The following is a 19,716-nucleotide window of genomic DNA, read 5'->3' as shown; positions in this document are numbered from 1 at the left end:
CTCTTCAATCAAGGTCTGCTTTTTTCTTCTTTTTTTCCCTTTTTGTTTTTGACTGCATCACACAGCATGAGGGAATCTCAGCTCCTCAACCAGTGATCAAACCCATGCCCTCTGCATTGGGAGTATGGAGTCTTGACTGCTACACCACCAGGGAAGTCCCAAGGTCTGCCCTTTTTTTTTTTTTTTTTTTTTCAATTTTTTGCTCTTGACCCCAAACTTGGGCCATGCTGATGATTGTCATCATTCTCTCCCCCGACAGTGGAGGAGGCCCTTGTTGAGGATGCCTGACCAGTGGAAAATCTGGTCGGGGATATTGTCCGCATCTTATGGCTTATTGACACATGTCATATGAGCACCAGAAAAAAAAAATAGAACTGATTTTGATTATCATTTTAGCTGCACCATTGGATTCCATGATTAAATTTAAAATATACTTCTCTGGGTTTCAAGAAAACTAGCCTGAACCTCTTAAGCAGTATCTACAAAACGCCCCCTTCACCACCAGTTCTGTCCCATTTTTCTGTTCTGTTAAAAGTTGTACATCTTCAAAGGCCAATTCATTAGCATTTAGGAAAAGTTTGTTGGGGTAATCCTGGATGTGATCTGGAATGATGTTTTAGAAAGTACAATAGTGGGATTCTTCATATTTCTCCTGTGATTCTTCTCAAGAGAGTCCCAACACATCTTCACAGTTCACACTCTCCTTCCTCTTCTTCTGGAAATCGGCAGCTGCAGGCATCTTCCTCTTGGGCTGTTTGTACTGGTCTCATAAATGCTAAAAGGTAATTTAAAAGAGTTATCTTTCATCATCTGTTTTAATCATTTAACATCCATTTTCCATAAATCCCATTTGCAGAACATCTCTAAACAGCAAACATTCTCAGCTTTAGTTTGAACAAACTCATCAGCAAGAGAGGTAATAGCAAATATAAACTTTTTTCAGGATTATTTAAGATTTTTTTCTTTTTACCTAATACTGTTTTATTGGTCCTGAACAAACTAGTTTATTTAGTGTCCACAAAAGCTAAAAACAGTCTTGAGCATGAGTCATTATAGCATAAAATTAGTCATATGCCAAACATGATTGCAGTTTCGATTCAGCAACACAGGTTTCAGTCTTGAGGGTTACTTAGATTACACATTAGATGGTTTCTTTTGAATGAAATGCTTATGGCTCTGAGATGTTAAATATACTCCTACTGCTTCCATCCATTAGTAAGTAAAGAACTGATTTATGCACTAGCTTCCAGATTTTCATTTACATGTTAGTGTAAAGTATTTGTGCTATTGCTGAGTAACTTGCAATTCTAAAATAATACTAAAATTTATATATAGCTAACACACACACACACACACACATATGACTGTGGTCTCACACCCAAGTCCTTTAATTAAATATATATATACACATATAAAAAATATATATATATGTCATGTCCGACTCTTTGCAACACCATGGATTATAGCCTGCCAGGCTCCTCTGTCCATGAGATTTCCCTGGTAAGAATACTGGAGTGGATTGTCATTTCCTTCTCTAGGAGAACTTCCCAACTCAAGGATTGAACCTGTATCTCCTGAATTGGCAGGCAGATTCTTTACCACTGAGCCACAGGGGAAGCCCATATATACAGGTATATCAGTTAAATATATATATGTATATATATATATGTGTGTATATATATATATAAATACCATAAACAATATAATATCAGTTAATATATATGTATATTTTTATACCCTAACAAAGCAAAAGGCCCTACCCCAACTTTATATGCTTCTTAACTGTAAAAAAATAACCAAAGCTCAACAAGCACACCATCTCCAAGATCTTTAAAAAATTGGCAAGATACCCAGGATTCCCAATGAAATGTCCTTTTCCTTTTGAAATAGCATCAAAGATTAATTTTTAAATGAAAATTTGATTCTGGAAAGACAGAGTAATCACACTTTCTTCTGTTCTTCCTGCTAAGTATTGCTGAAAATGCTGGACCTTTTATATAACAAACACAAGAAGAACCTGAAAGGTGGCATGAAAGTAGACCAGTTAAGGATCTTGGAACCCAAGGAACTATGGCTTTGAGTTCCCTGAGTGTTCTTTCTGCTTCATATGCCCTGGACTGGGAACTGTGAAAGTGGACTAATGAAAGTGGTCCCACACCCAAGCCCACCACTAAGACCCAGTAGAGCACTTAGACTTACACTCTTGCCAAGTGCTATCAAGGCTCACTGGCCCATACTCATTAGGGTGGCATCAGAGTCCTAGTGGAGAGTTAGGACTTCATCGCCACTCACAGCATCAAGGCCACCCCCAATCCCATCCTTTTATTATCAGTGGAAGCCATGTGGGGAGCAGGAACAAAGCCTTAACCTAGCCAGAGTCTTATCAGTGGAGGCTTAATGGGTAGCCCGAACCCCCACACATGTCTAGCAATAACAAGGATCCCATCCTGAGGAGGTCTAGGTGATGTAGATATTAGAGCTATCTGGCAAGGACATTAAAGTAGCTATCAAAAAGATGGATGCTTCGACAAGCAATTAGGAACACACTGGAAACAAATGAAAAATAAATACAAGATCTTAGAAAAGAATCAGGTGGCAATTTGAGAACTGAAAATTTACAATAACCAAAATTTAAAATATCAGTGAATGGGCTCAGCACAAGAATGGAGAAGGAAAGGAAAGAATCATTATCCCATCTGAACAGAGAGAAAAGACTGGGGAAAAAGTGAACAGAGCTTCATGGACATGTGGGACTATAGAAAAAAAAAAAAAAAGACCAATATAGGTGACATTGGAGTCCTTGAAGAAGAAGAGAAAGGGAGTAGGACTGAAAAAGCATTTGAAGAAATAATGGCTGAAAATTTGCCAAATCTAGAAAAAGGCTTAAATCTACAGATTCAGGAAGCTAAGTGAATCCTGAACAGGACTATCCAATGAAATCCACACCAAGACACATTTCAATTTAAGTTCTAAAAACAAAAAGAAATCTTGAAAGCAGCCAGAGAGAAGTAACACATCACTTAGAGGGGAAGAGCAAATTAAATGACAGTGCATTTCTAATGAAAGCCAGAGAAAGAAAAGAGAAAACAACATAAAATAACATCTTAAGTCCTAACATGTAAGTAATTGTATTACATGTACATTTTTAAAATATACCAATCAAAAGACAGACATTAGTACTGTGACCATTATACGTTATCTTTAAGAAATTTATTTCAGATATAAAAATGTAGGAAGGGTGAAAGTAAAAGGATGCAAAAAGATATACCATGTATATTATAAATTTTTAAAAAGCAAGAGTGGCTATATTACTATAAGATAAAGTAGACTTCAGAACAAAGAAAACTACCAGACACAGAGAGGGACCTTACATTATTAAGAGTCAATTCACCAAGAAAGCATGGTAGTACTAAATATGAATACAACAAGAAACAGAGCTACAAAATAGGTGAAGCAAAACTGATAAAAGTGAAAAGAGAAATACACAAATTCACAATTATATTTGAAGAATTAAATGGCCCTCTTCCAAGAGTTGATAGAACAACATGACAGGAAATCAGAAATGATATAGAAGAATTCAGCAACATCATCAATCAACAGGATTAAATTGATATTTATAGGACAGTCTATCCACCTTTTCAAGTGTCTAAAGGAGGACATCAAGACTATATATTGTCACTCTGCTTATTTAACTTTTATGCAGAGTACATCATGAGAAATGCCAGGCTTGATGAAACACAAGCCAGAATCAAGATTGCCAGGAGAAATATCAATATCCTCAGATATGCAGATGACACCACCCTTAAGGCAGAAAGCAAAACAGAACTAAAGAGCCTCTTGAAGAAGGTGAAAGAGGAGAGTGGAAAAGCTGGCTCAAAACTCAACATTTAAAAAACAAAGATTATGGCATCTGGTCCCACCACTTCATGGCAAATAGATGGGGAAACAATGGAAACAGTGACAGACTTTATTTTCTTGGGCTCCAAAATCACTGTGGAGTGACTGCAGCCATGAAATTAAAAAATACTTGCTCCCTGGGAGAAAAGCTGACAAATCTGATGACACATTAAAAACCAGAGATATTACTTTGCTGATAGAAGTCTGTATAGTCAAAGCTATGGTTTTTCCAGTAGTCATTATGGATGTGAGAGTTGAACTATAAAGAGGGCTGAGCACCAAAGAATTGATGCTTTTCAACTGTGATGTTGGAGAAGACTCTTGAGAGTCCCTTGGACTGCAAGAAGATCAAACCAGTCAATCCTAAAGGATATCAATCCTGAATGTTCATTGGAAGGACTGATGCTGAAGCTGAAACTCCAATACTTTGGCCACCTGATGCCAAGACCAGACTCATTAGAAAAGACCCTGATGCTGGGAAATATTGAAGGCAGGAGGAGAAGGGGACAACAGAGGACGAGATGGCTGGATGGCATCACCAAGTCAATTGACATGAGTTTGGGCAAGCTCCAGGAGATGGTGAAGAATGTGGAACTTGGAGTGCTGCAGTCCATGAGGTCGCAAAGAGGTGGACATGACTGAGTGAACAACAACAATAAAACAGAGACCAAGACAAAGCATGACCTGGAACATGAATCAAACTTCAGCAAATTTAACAGAAAGCACACAGAGGGTGTCCTCTTACTATAATGGAATCAAAATAGACATCAACAACAGAAAGAAAACCAAAAAATCACCAAATACTAGGAAACTAAAAACCACACTATTAAATAATCAAGAGAAACACAAAAAATACATTGAACTGAAAGACAATGGAAAACAACATATCAAAATGTGTGTACACAGCTAAGTTAGTACTGAGGATACTTATAATATGAAGTTCTTATGTTCGAAAGAGGAAAACTCTCAAACCAATAACGTAACTTCCACCTAAATAGAAAAAAGAACAAAATAAATTCAAGGCAGGCAGAAGAAAGGGGATAATAAAGGTAAAAGCAGAAATTGGTGAAACTGAAAATAGAACGACAAAGAAAATCAATGAAACAAAGAGATGGTTCTTTGAAAAGATCAATAAAATTGTCAAATCTCTACCAAAACTTATTCAGAAAAAAGGAGAGTGGCACCCATTACCAGCATCAGTAGGTGACTTCACTACCGACCTGTATTTAACAAAAGGATAGTATGGGAGTGGCATAAGTAACTTAAGCACATAAATTTGACAACTTTGATGAAATGGACCAAGTCCTCAAAAAAACATAAAGTATCATAATTCACTCAATATGAATTAAGGCCTATTAAGGAAACTGAATTTGTAATTAAGAAACCTCAAAAAGAAAGTTCCATGTTCAGATAGCTTCACTAGACAAAGCTATTTAAAGAAGAACTAACACCAGCTCTATACAACCTCTTCAAGAAAACAGAATAAGTTGAGGAAGTCAATATTACCTTGATACCAAAACCAGACAAAGACAGTACAAAAAAGGGAAACCACAGGTCAATATTCTTCATGAATATAGCTGCAAAAATTCTTAAAATATTCATGAAGAGAATTCAGACATATACAAAAATAATTATGTAGGACTTTAATCCAGGGATGTAAGGTTAGTTTGAAATTCAAAACTCAATCTACAGAATTCACCATCTCAACAGGCTAAAGAAGAAAAATCACATAATCAAATCAACTGATACAAAAAAAGCACCTGACAAAATTTAGCACTAATACATGATTTAAAAAAAAATCTTCAGAGCACTTTCTCAACTTAATAAAGAATATCTACTAAAATCTGCAACTCATATCATACTTTATGAAAGACTAAATACTCCTGCCCTGAGGTTTTTTTGGGCAGGCAAAGATATCCACTTTCACCACTTTGACTCGACATAGTCCTGGACATTCTAATTAGCACAATAAGGCAAGAAAAGAAATAAAAGGCATATAAATTGGAAATGAAAAAACACAAACTTTTTTTTTTTGCAGATGACACTATGATCGACATAAAAAATCCCAAGAAATCTACAAAATACCCTACAACTAGTAAGCAAGTTCAGCAAAATCACAGGACAAAACTCAAAGTACAAGAAAAACCCCCTGTATTTCTATATACTAGCAATGAACATGTCAAAAACCAAAATAGAAACCTATATGCAGGTCAGGAAGCAACAGTTAGAACTGGACATGGAACAACAGACTGGTTCCAAATAGGAAAAGGAGTACGTCAAGGCTGTCTATTGTCACCCTGCTTATTTAACTTATATGCAGAGTACATCATGAGAAACGCTGGGCTGGAGGAAGCACAAGCTGGAATCAAGATTGCCAGGAGAAATATCAATAACCTCAGATATGCAGATGATACCACCCTTATGGCAGAAAGTGAAGAGGAACTAAAAAGCCTCTTGATGAAAGTGAAAGAGGAGAGTGAACAAGTTGGCTTCAAGCTCAACATTCAGAAAACTAAGATCATGGCATCTGGCCCCATCACTTCATGGGAAATAGATGGGGAAACAGTGGAAACAGTGTCAGACTATTTTGGGGGGCTCCAAAACCACTGATGATTGCAGCCATGAAATTAAAAGATGCTTACTCCTTGGAAGGAAAGTTATGACCAACCTAGACAGCATATTCAAAAGCAGAGAGATTGCTTTGCCAACAAAGGTCCATCTAGTCAAGGCTATGGTTTTTCCAGTGGTCATATATGGATGTGAGAGTTGGACTGTGAAGAAAGCTGAGCGTGGAGGAATTGATGCTTTTGAACTGTGGTGTTGGAGAAGACTCTTGAGAGTCCCTTGGACTGCAAGGAGATCCAACCAGTCCATTCTAAAGAAGGTCAGCCTTTGGATTTCTTTGGAAGGAATGATGTTAAAGCTGAAACTCCAGTACTTTGGCCACCTCATGTGAAGAATTGACTCATTGGGAAAGGCTCTGATGCTGGGAGGGATTGGGGGCAGGAGGAGAAGGGGACGACAGAGAATGAGATGGCTGGATGGTATCACCGACTCGATGGACATGAGTTTGACTGAACTCTGGGAGTTGATGGACAGGGAGGCTTGGCGTACTGCAATTCATGGGGTCACAAAGAGTCGGACACGACTGAGCAACTGAACTGAACTGAACTGAAGATACAATATCATTTGCAATTCTAAAATTTAAATATTAAGGCCTAAATTTAAAAAACATGTGCAGGACTTGTATGCTGAAAACTACAAAGCACTGATGAAAGTAATCAAAGAAAATATGCATAAATGGAGAGCCACACTGTGTTCATGGATTGGAATAGTTAACATAGTGAGTGAGTGAGTGAAGTCGCTCAGTCATGTCCAACTCTTTGCGACCCCATGGACTGTAGCCTACCAAGCTCCTCTGTCCATGAGGTTTTCCAGGCAATAGTACTAGAGTGGATTGCCATTTCCTTCTCCAGGGGATCTTCCCAACCCAGGGATCAAACCCAGGTCTCCAGCATTGTAGACAGACGCTTTACCGTCTGAGCCACCAGGGAAGTTAACATAGGAAAGATCTCAATTCTTCCTGAACTAATGTACAGATTTAACACAATTGCTATCAGAATCCCCGCTGACGTTTTGTAGATAGAGATAAGATTATCCTAAAATTATCTTCATGAACTAGAATAGTCAAAACAATCTTGAAAGAGAAGAATAATGTGGGAGAACTCATTCTACCCTATACCTAATTTCAAGACTTTTTTACAGCTACAGTAACCAAGACTGTGTGGTATTGGCAGAAGGAAAAAGACACAGATCAATGGAAGAGAAGAGAGAAACCAGAAATAGTCCTCACACAAGTACAGCCAACTGAGTTTTTACAAAAATGCAATATTAATTCAATGGAAGCAAAATAATCTTTCCAATAAATGATGCTGATGCCATTGGCTACCCATAGGCAAAAATAATAATAATTTTAAAATATTGACCTGAAACTCTCACACCTTATATAGAACTTAGCTAAAAATGAAACGTATATTTAAATGCAAAACATTTAGCATATGACACAGGAGAAAGTCTAAATCTTTGAGATGTAGAATAAAGAGTTCTTAGATGTAATCCCATAAATTTAAAAAATTGGCCAGTTGGACTTCATCAAAATTAAAAACTTTTTCTCTGCAGAAGATCATGTGAAGAGGATGAAAAGGCAAGTGACAGACTGGAGAAAATATTTACAAACCTCATATCTGATAAAAGACTCATATCTTGGAACTTTAAAAAATAACTCAAATGTCAAAAGTTAAGATAAGCAATCTAATTAGAAAATGGGTAAAAGACATGAAGGAACATGTCACTGAAGAAGACTGACAGGTGGAAAATAAGTACATGAAAAATGTTCAGCCTTTAGGGAAAGGCAAATTAAGCCCACATTAAGATATTAGTGCATATCTATTCAAACAACTGAAATTAAAAATTGCAACAATACAAAATGCTGACAAAGATGAGGAAAAACTGAATCTCTCACACCTTGCTGGTGGAAGGTTAAATGGTACAACTCCTGTGGAAAAGTGTTTAGCAGTTTCTTTAAAAAATGAACACACACTTATCATATGACCCAGTAATTGCACTCCTGGGCATTTATCTTCAAGATATGTAAGCTTATGTCCACACATGTTCTGTGCATGATTCCTCATAACAGCGCTATGAGTAACATATATGTAACAGTCATGGAATAGTTCTGCATTTTGATTGTGCTGCTGGTTTCACCAATCTACACGTGTGATAAAATGACATACACTAAACACAGGTGGCCCATGGTAAAGAATTCACCTGCCAGTGCAGGAGATGCAGGAGATGTGGGTTCGAGCCCTGGGTCAGGAAGATCCCCTGGAGGAATAAATGGCAACCCACTCCAGTATTCTTACTGAGAGAATCCCATGGACAGAGGAGCCCGGTGGGCTACAGTCCCTGGGGGTCACAAAGAGACACAGCCGAGCAACTGACCATATACACGCACGCAAATTAAACCCACACAGTGTGCCAATGTCAACTGCCTGGTTTTGGTATTATGCACTGTGTGCTGTGCTGTGCTTAGTCACTCAGTCATGTCCAACTCTGTGACACTATGGACTCTAACCTGCCAGGCTCCTCTGTCCATGGGGATTCTCCAGGTAAGAATACTGGAGTCGGTTGCCATGTCCTCTTTCAGGGGATCTTCCCAGCCAAGGGATTGAACTCAGGTCTCCCACATTGCAGGTGGATTCTTTACCATCTGAGCCAGCAGGGAAGCCCAAGAATACTGGAGTGGGTATCCTATCCCTTCTCTAGGGGCTCTCTAGGGTCTCCTGCATTGCAGGAGGATTCTTTACCAGCTGAGCTACCAGATAGTTAAATATGATGTAACCCCATGAATGGCACATATGACTTTTCTGTACTGTCTTTACAACTTCCTGTGAATCTCTGTTTCAAAATAGAAAGTTTTAAAAAATAACCTAAAATTTTTTAAAATAGATGACAGTTCCATTGAAACTCCCTAATTACTCATAAATACTTTTGAAAACCATTTTATAAAGACCTTTATTGCAGTTTGGGGTAAAGCTGGGACGGATAGTTGTTTAAATCAGAAGTTTCGGTGAGAATTTAGAGGTTTAAATCAGAGGTTAAGACCTCAAAAAGAGAATCAAAGAACAAACCACAGGGTAGGAAAATATATCTGCAGCCCATGAACAGTAGACTAAAAAATTCCTATAGATTAGTAAGAAAAGGACAAACAATCCAATGGGAAAGGGCTCAAAAGATCAGGTGATTTGCAGGAGAGGAAATCCTAGTGACCAAACATAATGTGAAAAGATGTTCAGTCTCACCAGTAATCAGGGAAATGCAAATTAAAACCACTAGATACTACTACACACACTACTACACACCCACCAGACAGATAAAAATTAAGAAGTCTGATAATGCTAAGTGTTAGCAGGGACTGGCACAAAAAGAATTCTCATTCGCTGCTAATTGGACTCCTATCACTCCCAAAAAGTTTTATAAATCTAGTACTATGGACCAAATGGATATGAGTTTGAACAAGTTAGTGATAGACAGGGAAGCCTGGTGTGTTGCAGTCCATGGGGTCGCAAAGGGTTGGACATGACTGAGCGACTGAACTGAAGGACCAAGATACATATTCCAGCACCTTTATTCCTAGGTTTAAAAAAAGAAAGGAAAGAAACGTGCTTATGTACACTGAGATACATAGACAGAAATATCCAAATATTATTCTCTGTAAGAGCCCCAAATTGGAAACAGCCCAACTGTCCAGGAATATTAGAATGGATAAACAAACTGTGATACAGTCCTTCAATAGAAGAACATTTAACAATGGAAATCAACTCAAGATAAATGCCACACATGGATGAATCATAAAGATACATTGCTGAGTGAAAGGGGAAAGGAAAATATAGAACAGATATAGCGTGATTCCACTGGTCTGAAGTTCACAAGCAGCCAAATTAAACCATGTTCTTGGGTAGCAAAACTGTAAGTAAGAGCAAGGAAGTGAACACCGTAAGAATCTAGATGTGGTTAGCACTAGCAGAGGGAGGGGTTTTAGTCTGGAAGGAACACAAGAAGGGCTTCCGGGGAGCAGAGTGTGTTCTATTTCTTGACTTGGGTAGGGTTACACAGGTGTTCATTTTAGTTTGTTAAACAGAGGAGCCTGGCAGGTTGCAGTCCATAGGATTGCACAAAGTCTGACACAGCTGAAGCAACTTAGCTTGAATACCTGCAAACTTTACATGCATGCATTTTTTTCTGTGTATTTCAAAATGTTGAAAATATTTTATATTGTTTCCACAAAGAACCTTTATACAAATTAGTGTATTGCATCTTTAGATAAGACTTTACTAGAACTTTCCCTCCTATATTAAAAAAAAAAAACTTCTATACATATTTTTGACATTTTATTGGAACAATGCAGGACTTTATGTCATTATTACTGATATTTTGTCTCCAGGGTCTTTGCCTTTTTTAAGAAAAAAATTTATTCTTAATTGGAGGATAATTGTTTTATTTGAGTTTGTTCTAGTTACGTGGATGAAACTAGAGCCTGTTATACAGAGTGAAGTAAGTCAGAAAGAGAAAAACAAATACTATATACTAACACATATACATTGCATATGTGAGTGCTTAGCTGCTCAGTCTGTCCAACTCTTTGCAACCCTGGACTGTACCCGCCAGGCTCCTCTGTCCATGCAATTTTCCAGGCAAGAATACTGAAGTGGGTTGTCATTTCCTTCTCCAAACATATACATTATCCTATGTAAAACAGATAGCTAGTGAAAAGTTGCTTGTAACACAAGCAACCTGAGAGAGGAAGGAGGGAGTGGGGAGTGGGAGGGAGGTTCAAGAGGCAGGAGACATGTTATACCTATGGCTGATTCATGTTTTTGTATAGCAGAAACTGACACAAGAGTATAAAGCAATTATCCTATATTTTTAGGAACTTACAAGGAGACACTCTCTAATCGTATTATGATGGTCTGGGCTACATTACAGAGCTCTCGGAGCGACCCTCTTGTATATGAATTCCTCTTAGTAAGTCTTTCCTGTTATCTAAGGTTCTGTCCTCCACAAAGTCAAAAATGCAGATTGCCTCCATCTACATGCCTTTTGGAATAAATATTAATAGCTTTCATTTAGTGAATATTGACTCTGTGCTGGACACTTCCTGAGTTCCTTATAGAAATGGTATCTTGTGTAGTGAGTGAAATCCATCATTGAAATTTCTCATTTAATCCAGATCAGTGTCCTAATGCCTCATCCCATTAAAACCACTTCAAACTCCCTTTTAGGGCTGCCGTCTATGGGGTCGCACAGAGTCGGACACGACTGACGCGACTTAGCAGCAGCAGCAGCAGCAGCAGCAGCAGGCCTTCTTCTATCCGTGGGTCTAGCTTAGGTCAAGGTCATTTATCAGCCAGAGAAGTCATGCTAGATGGGGCAATGTTATGTGTCCTGTATTCACAATTGAGTGGACACACACACACCCAGCGTTGTCCAAGGCTGCAGCATACTTAAAGTGGTAATTTTTCCAGAACCTTTGGGCCATGTTCTGCCATCACTGAGCTTTCTCCACCTCAGCCATGGACATTTGGGGCTGGGTCACTCTTTGTTGTGGGGCTGTCTTGTGCATATAGGATTTTAGCACCATTGCTGACCTCACTCACTAGATACCAGAGCACAGCACCCCTTCCACCACCTCTTAGACTTTGACCATCAAACTTGTCTCCTGACACTGCTGAGTGTCCCCTGGGACCAAATTATCCCGCTTGATAACCACTGTGCTATACTAACCTAACTTCTGTAACTAAAAATAATAATAATAATAATCTTTTTCTTTCTACTGCAAAACGTCTAGCCTCAGAAAGCTCATATCTCACACTTTTATATTCATCTTACGTTGTTTGAATATATACAGGAGCTTCTTTCTGCCCTGTTTAACCACAGAGAAGCGGAGAACCACGAAGGATGCCAGGCACAGCATGGCAGCTGATGTCAGGGCAAGGAAGAAGATGATGATCTGGGAGGTGAGACCTGTAGAAAAAGACCAAAAGGAGAAATATCATCTGATATCCCTCATATGTGGAATCTAAAAGAGACAATACAAATGAACTTACTTGCAAAATAGAAAGAGACTCACAGACTTAGATAACGAACTTATGGTTGGTGGGAGAAGAATGGGGGGAAGGGATAGTTAGGGAATTTGGGACGGTTATGTATGTACTTCTATGTCCTACTACATAGCACATGGAAAGCTACTCAGTGTTATGTGGCAGCCTGGATGGGAGGGAGTGGTGTGGAGGAGAATGGATACATGTATGTATGTACGGCTAAGTCCCTTAGATGTTCACCTGAAACTACCAAAACATTGCTAATTGGCTATTAACAAAATAGCCAATACAAAATAAAAAGTTTAAAGTTTGAAAAACAAAAAAGAGCAAAAGGAAAACTGAGGCAAAAATATAATTTTCCAAATATGCTGATGTAAACTTGCATTTGTAAACTCTTCACCATGAGAAGAGGTGCTTCGGGCATCTCCCACCAGCTCTTTTAGTAAATTTGCCTGCTTGCTTGTTAAGAAAACTTAAAAAAACAAAACAAAAAACCTTAATAATGTTGTTCCTTTGTTGTTGATTTTTAGTGACTATGTCGTATCCGACTCTTTTTCTACCCCATGGACTGTAGTCCACCAGGCTCCAATGTCCATGGAGTTCTCCAGGCAAGAATACTAGAGTGGGTTGCCATTTCCTTCTCCAGGGGATCTTCCCGACCCAGGGATTGAACCCACGTTTCCTGAATTGGCAGGTGGATTCTTTACCACTGAGCCACCAGGAAAGCCCAATAATTTTCCTAGAGACCCACAAAATTAAGTGGTTTGGCCTTCTAGGATATAGGAAACATGGGACTCTATCACCATTGTTATTTGGCAAGATCAAAGGGGTTAGTGTCTATTTGGATCCAATCTCAACTTGCTCTGCTCATTAATATGTAACCCAGACTGAATAATAAACACTGATGAAAGAGATGGGTCCCTTGAAGCCAGAGTAAGTGAAAGAAGGCGTGTCAGAGGTGCCTGCTATAGATTAACATGCAAGACATCAGGACATTGGGGTGATTTAGATGCCAACCAGAATGGCCATGATACATTCACTCATTTAACAGCAACAAACCAGCTACCTGGCTCTCTCCCAGAGGCAGGCACGATGGTGGAGGATGCACCTGGAGAGAAGTCAGGTGGCGGTGGTCCACACACTACATCACTTTCCTTCGTCCCGTTTACAAGGACAGACTTTCCATTCAAAGAACAGCTTAGAGGGTTCAATGAAAAGAGTTCAAATAATTAATTCAGGTACAGATCATTCTAATTTTAAAAGACTGACATTTTCTACTCGATTAAGGAGTTCTAGTGACAAGGGTATGTGGATTTGGGTTTATAGACAAAGCAAGGATATTTTGAAAAACTTCACTGAACATCGGGCTTCCTCCAGTGTTCACTTGGCTTTCACAGCTCTCCACAGTCTTCACTCTACTTGCCCAACTGGCTTCTTCTTCCTTCCCAGTCTGGAGAACCCTGGCCCATGAGAGCCTACATCAGGCTGTTGCCTGGTTAGTCTGTCACCTCCACCTTCTTATGTGTATTTGAGCATCTCTGGCACACAGAAAGGACAGACAACTTAGCTTAGGGTTGTAGCGGAGTGTGTGACAGTTGCTCAGTCATGTCCGACTCTTTGCAACCCCATGGACTGTAGCCAGCCAGGCTCCTCTGTCCGTGGGATTTCCCAGGCAAGAATACTGGAATGGGTAGCCATTCCCTTCTTGAAGGGATCTTCCCAATCTAGGGATCGAATCCTGGGTCTCCTTCATAGGGTTAGGATTTCCTAACCCCATGATGTGTTGGCATATGACAGATCAGAGTTTGAGTCCTGAGTTGGTCTTTTCGCAGAATGACCTTGGGCAAGTTGGGAAATTTCTCTACAGCTCATCTGAAAAATAAGATATCCATGTCCCAGGGCTGTTGTGAAGAGTAAATGATTTTATGCGCCTGGCTCACTCCCTATTAATTGTAGCCATAATCATTGTTGGGACTTCCCTGGTGGCTCAGATGGTAATGAATCTGCCTGCAATGCAGGAGACCTGGGTATGATCTCTAGGTTGGGAAGATCTCCTGGAGGAGGGCATGGCAACCCACTCCAGTATTCTTGCCTGGAGAATCCCCATGAATAGATGAGCCTGCTGGGCTATAGCCTATGGGATCGCAAAGAGTCGGACACAACTGAGCAACTAAGCACATGACTGTGGTCACCACCAACATCATCATCATTGTCCTATGTCTCTCCCATGTCCTTTACCTAACATGAACCCACCCATTCCCCAAAACCAGTTCAATCCCACTTTCCACACAGACTCACTTCACTGCTCAGAACTATTTGTGTCAAAAGACAAAAAACAAAAATAAAAAGATAAAACTTTCTAATGTGCTATGAATCAATACTTTTGTAAAACACAATAAGAATGTAAATGTAAAATAATAATAAAAATGATCTTGTAAGAAAATAAAATGCAAAAAGAACAAAGGCATACAAAATACACTGTTGGCTGTTTGACTGCCTGGGATGGTCTTATTTGCCCAAGTCTATGTTAATGGTTCTGAGGAAAGGAAACATACTTTACCCTCTTCTATATCATTATCAGCGCTGGCACGAGCACTTGAAGATGGACTGATCATTAAGGAAAGATTAGAGGCAGCAAAGAGATTGGAGGGAGACAGAAGAACCCTTGGGGCAGACAGTAACTAAGTTCCACTGGCAAATCTGACTTAGCTGTTCTGGGCATTACTCCTGGAGAAAATGCCCATTTTGGCAGACCAGTCACAGTGACCTCATACCATTCCCATGCTGCCTATTTGCACAGTTGCTCCATATTTACACCTGACAGGTTTGAAGAAGCATCAGTGAGTGGGAGGGAAGTTCAGGAGGGAGGGAGCATATGCATCCTATGGCTGATTCATGCTGATGCATGGCAGAGAACAACACAACGTTGTAAAGCAATTATCCTCCAATTAAAGTGATTGATTAACTAAAAATTTTAAAAGCATCAGTTGGAAAAGTTAACCCAGACACTTTACTTTTAAGCAAAAAGAAGTGATACATACTCTGTCCAAGGTCGACAGATGCCGTGTTCCTGATCATTAAATGTCCCAAAAGAGCAGTCTTTACAACCTTTTATAAAAATTAAAGGAATAATAAAAGGAAGTATTTTTATCATTTTAAACTTTCCCTGAGATGAACATAATCTCATAACAATAAAGTCATTAATTTAATATGATCTGTGCTGATTATCCAACAATTCTTCCTGAATTTCATTAGTGATAATTCTTCTTGAACAGTATATGATAAATATAATCCTGTAATAAAGTTATTAGCTTAATACAATCTACACAGATTGTTCAACAGTTTTTATTGAAATGAAACCCTAATATGACTAAAGGTTTTATTCTAATTATATGTATTGTATATACATGAAAAAGCATGGTTCTGATGAAAAAATTTGTCATCTCAAATTAGTTTCATTGACTGAAAAGTAGTTTTGCAAATATCGGATATGTGACTCCATGGTTCATTATTTATTACTTAAAGGGTCTACAAATCTGTTTTATAATCAAAGGACCATGAACTAAGCGAATGATGTAAGTCTAGATAACAAATTTTCCCTACAAGAGGAAACTTACCCTCATTTGTTAATTCTTGACCTTGTTTACAGTCCTTTGCACACATGGAACATCCTGCCCCTTGGCAGTGGAATCCCGAAACGCATTCACACTCTGCATTGCTGGTGGGGGAACACGGCTTCTTGATCCTGAAAATACCTACAAAGTACGTCAGGGTTACACTGACACTTGACCTCCCGAAGCAGGAAGCAAATTCATGTTCTGCAATAAAAGCTATGCTCGTTCTACTTAGAACGTTCCTTAATGACCTCAGGGGCTTTCCTGGTGGCTCAACGGTAAAGAATCGTCCTGCAATGCAGGAGACTTGGGTTCAATCCCTGGGTTGGGAAGATCCCTTGGAAAAGGAAATGGCAGCCCACTCCAGTATTCTTGTCTGGGAAATCTCATGGACAGAGGAGCCTGATGGGCTACAGTCTATGGGTCATATAAGAGTTGGTCTCAACTTAGTGACCGAACAAACAACGACCTCAGAGTACAAAGCTTACTTTTAAATAACTAAAGAAGACATTTTACATTCTGCTATTAAAAGAATTCTCTCTTGTCCAGTGAATGTTCCCTCTAATATTTAAAAAGCTCAATCCACCAGTGTTGGCTCTTACAGTAAATTATTTTACTGGATCCTGCCTATTGGCAGAGGAATCAGTCAACCTGACACTTCAAACTTTAAAGCAAGATCAGTACACTAGGGAATAAAAACTTGTCTTCCCAACACATATCGGCATAAAGACTACATTTTTAAAATCATACCTTCACACTTTCTGCATATGTCACAGGACTTCTGTCCACTTGTGCTGGAGAAACTATTTAAAGGACAAGAAATGCAAGGCTCCAGACTGCTTTTCCCACAGAAAGTCCCTAAAAGGGGAAGATAAGGGCTGTTCATGTTTTTCAATGGACAGTCATCACCTGAAGTATTATGAGGTTCACAAGAAAACCAGAATATGAAATAAAGATTCGATTTCTAGGTAACATAGCAACACACTTTATTTGTTGATCGACTGTTTTAAATTATCCATTTGGGGCTTCCCTGGTGGCTCAGTGATAAAGAATCCACCTTCCAATGCAGGAGATATGGGTATGATCCCTGATCTGGGAAGATCCCACATGCCTGGGAGCAACTAAGCCTGTGCTCTAGAGCCCATGAGCCACAACTATTGAAGCCCAAGCACCCTAGAGCTCATGCTCTGCAAAAACAGAAGCCATCACAATGAGAACAAGACTGCGTGCCGCAACTAGAGAGTAGACCCTGCGTGTCACAACTAGAGAAAAGCCCACACAGCAACGAAGACACAGTACAGCCAAAAAAAAAATCCATTTGCAAGGTTGCCCTAAGTGTAATCATAGAATTAAAAATAGCAATGTATAGATATAGCAACAAACAAATCAACAGAAAAACAGTTTTTTTAATCTATTGAATAAAACAGAGTTTCTCTTGATTGATCTGGGAGACCAGTATGACTGGATTAAGGAGGAGATCAATGTCCTTTATTGGCACACTAACATTTAAATGTGTCTGCCTTTTCCCACTCTGTTAAGCCACTTGCTTATTCCTTGTTGAACCTCTGGTCTGAATACTTGTCCTCATACACCAAGCTATTTGTTGAGGTCTTTTCCTGTACTGTGCACTGATCTAAGCCCATCATACAGTCCTTCCAGCAATCAATCCTATGATAGGTCCTCATATCACCCCTACATGACAAAGCTGAGACACAAGAGATTAAGTGACAAGGCTATGTTCACACCGCTAAGATGCAGCATCCAAGAAATATTTGTAAATGAATGAATAAAAGATATTAATGGAGGGGAGGGATAATTAGGAGTATGGGATTAATAGATACACTGCTATATATATTCTTGCCTAGAGAATCCAATGGACAGAGGAGCCTGGCAGGCAACAGTCCATGGGGTCACAAAAAGTTGGACACGACTGAAGCAACTTAGCATGCACAAGCACAGACATATATATGTGTCTGTATGTGAATCATGGAAGATCCCCTGGAGAAGGGAATAGCTACCCACTCCTTATTCTTGCCTAGAGAATTTCATGGACAGAGGAGCCTGGCAGACTACAGTCTATGAGGTAGAATCAGACATGACTGAGCAGCTAACACACTGAAACTAATGCAATATTATAAATCAACTATAGTTTAATTTTTTAAAAAGGATCATTAAAACAGAGCTAATTAGCTCTGACTAGCAGACTAACTGAACCATGTTTTCAACAGATCAAGCACACGTGATAATTTGGTTCTTACCTGCTGAACAGTTACAGAAATCCTGCAATGATCGTGTCCTCTCAAGATTCATGACCAATAGCACAGTAGCCACTATGTTGTAATAGCCATTTCCCATGATGAAATCTTGCATAGATTTATTAGCTGAGCAGAGTCCAACAGAATTTTAATCAAAGTAACTGGTCTCACAAATATCCACTCTGCAGAAGGTAAAAAGTTTCAAGGATGAGGTGGTTTCTCCTTTCATAATTATCAACAGTTCACCTATTTATTACCTGTGCATTTCTACAAGATCACAACTCAGGGGTTTTCAAGAGCAATTAATGATGGAATACCACAGAAAAGCAGTGAATTCATAGAAACTTCTATAAGACCTGCATGATTAAACACACAGCGTTGTGCAGATTTGCCAAAGTCTATGAGTGCACTTTCCAACATGCTTTGCCAAAATGCAGAAATAACAATAGTAAGAACTTTTGGGGACTTCCATAGATATTCAGCATTAGCTTCTAGATTTCAACAATGGCAGTGGCGTACTGTCACTGAAATAACAGTCCTTAAAAAGAGAATCCGACAGTTCGGCTCCATGAGAAGACACTTCATTATTAAAATTCCTCCTTTGTCCAAACAGTATGTGGAATTACAACACTTAATTGCTAAAATGTTGAAAGACCACCCTGTTGAACTCACTATCACACTTTCTTAATAGTTATGTATTTGTTCATTTTGAGATTTGAAGTCATAAAACTACAGTCCAACAATCTCTAGAGGCCAGGTTCCTGGTCTTCATTTAATGGGCTGTGGAGTGAAAGTCATTAGAAATTAGAAGGGAAGAAAGCCTAGAAATGTACAAAGGGAACAAAGCTCCCATCCTCATCCCTACTCGGTTCTTCCTCTCCTCCCCCCACCATCTGCCCCAAATGGACAAACCTGGAGATTGCAGGGCTGCTGAAGAACTTTGCTTCTTGATCTTCAGAGCAGTGAGATTCTGCAGCTGAGAAGAGCTGCAGGTCAAAGGCTCTCAGAGGGAGCTTGGTGACTCAGCGGGGGCGGGGCCTCGTGGGAAATCCCCAGAGACAGCTCTGTGAGGTATGATAGCTCACTTGGTATTTGCTGACCTTAAAGTCCCTTAGAGGGTCTATCCCCACTTGATAACGCAATTCAAACTAAAAGAAGCCCCCTACTGCTAGGGTATTTTTGTTTGTTTGTTTGTTTCAGATGACTTTGGCAAACGGATTTTGTCACTTAAAAGTAGTTCTCCGTGGCAAAGCTTTTAAGGCATCTTCAATGTATTTGAAGCCCTCAACG

The 19,716-nt window shown here is 39.3% G+C and overlaps 1 protein-coding gene across 1 annotated transcript; it reads right to left on the bottom strand.

Annotated features, from left to right (window-relative positions):
* Nucleotides 1–599: 599 nt before the first annotated feature.
* On the bottom strand, nt 600–18,526 carry TNFRSF9 (TNF receptor superfamily member 9). The gene is made up of 7 exons (XM_068986602.1): nt 18,430–18,526; nt 16,922–17,029; nt 16,175–16,312; nt 15,599–15,665; nt 13,624–13,754; nt 12,346–12,480; nt 600–775 (listed from the first exon to the last, which is right to left on the bottom strand). Exons 1-7 carry the CDS (start codon nt 18,524–18,526, stop codon nt 687–689), a joined length of 765 nt encoding a protein of 254 aa, XP_068842703.1. The 3' UTR covers nt 600–686.
* Nucleotides 18,527–19,716: the final 1,190 nt, after the last annotated feature.

This window comes from Capricornis sumatraensis, chromosome 14 (assembly GCF_032405125.1).
Source record: "Capricornis sumatraensis isolate serow.1 chromosome 14, serow.2, whole genome shotgun sequence".
In the NCBI taxonomy this organism is placed as follows: Eukaryota; Metazoa; Chordata; class Mammalia; order Artiodactyla; family Bovidae; genus Capricornis; species Capricornis sumatraensis.
This window is presented reverse-complemented; position numbering and strand designations above follow the sequence as displayed.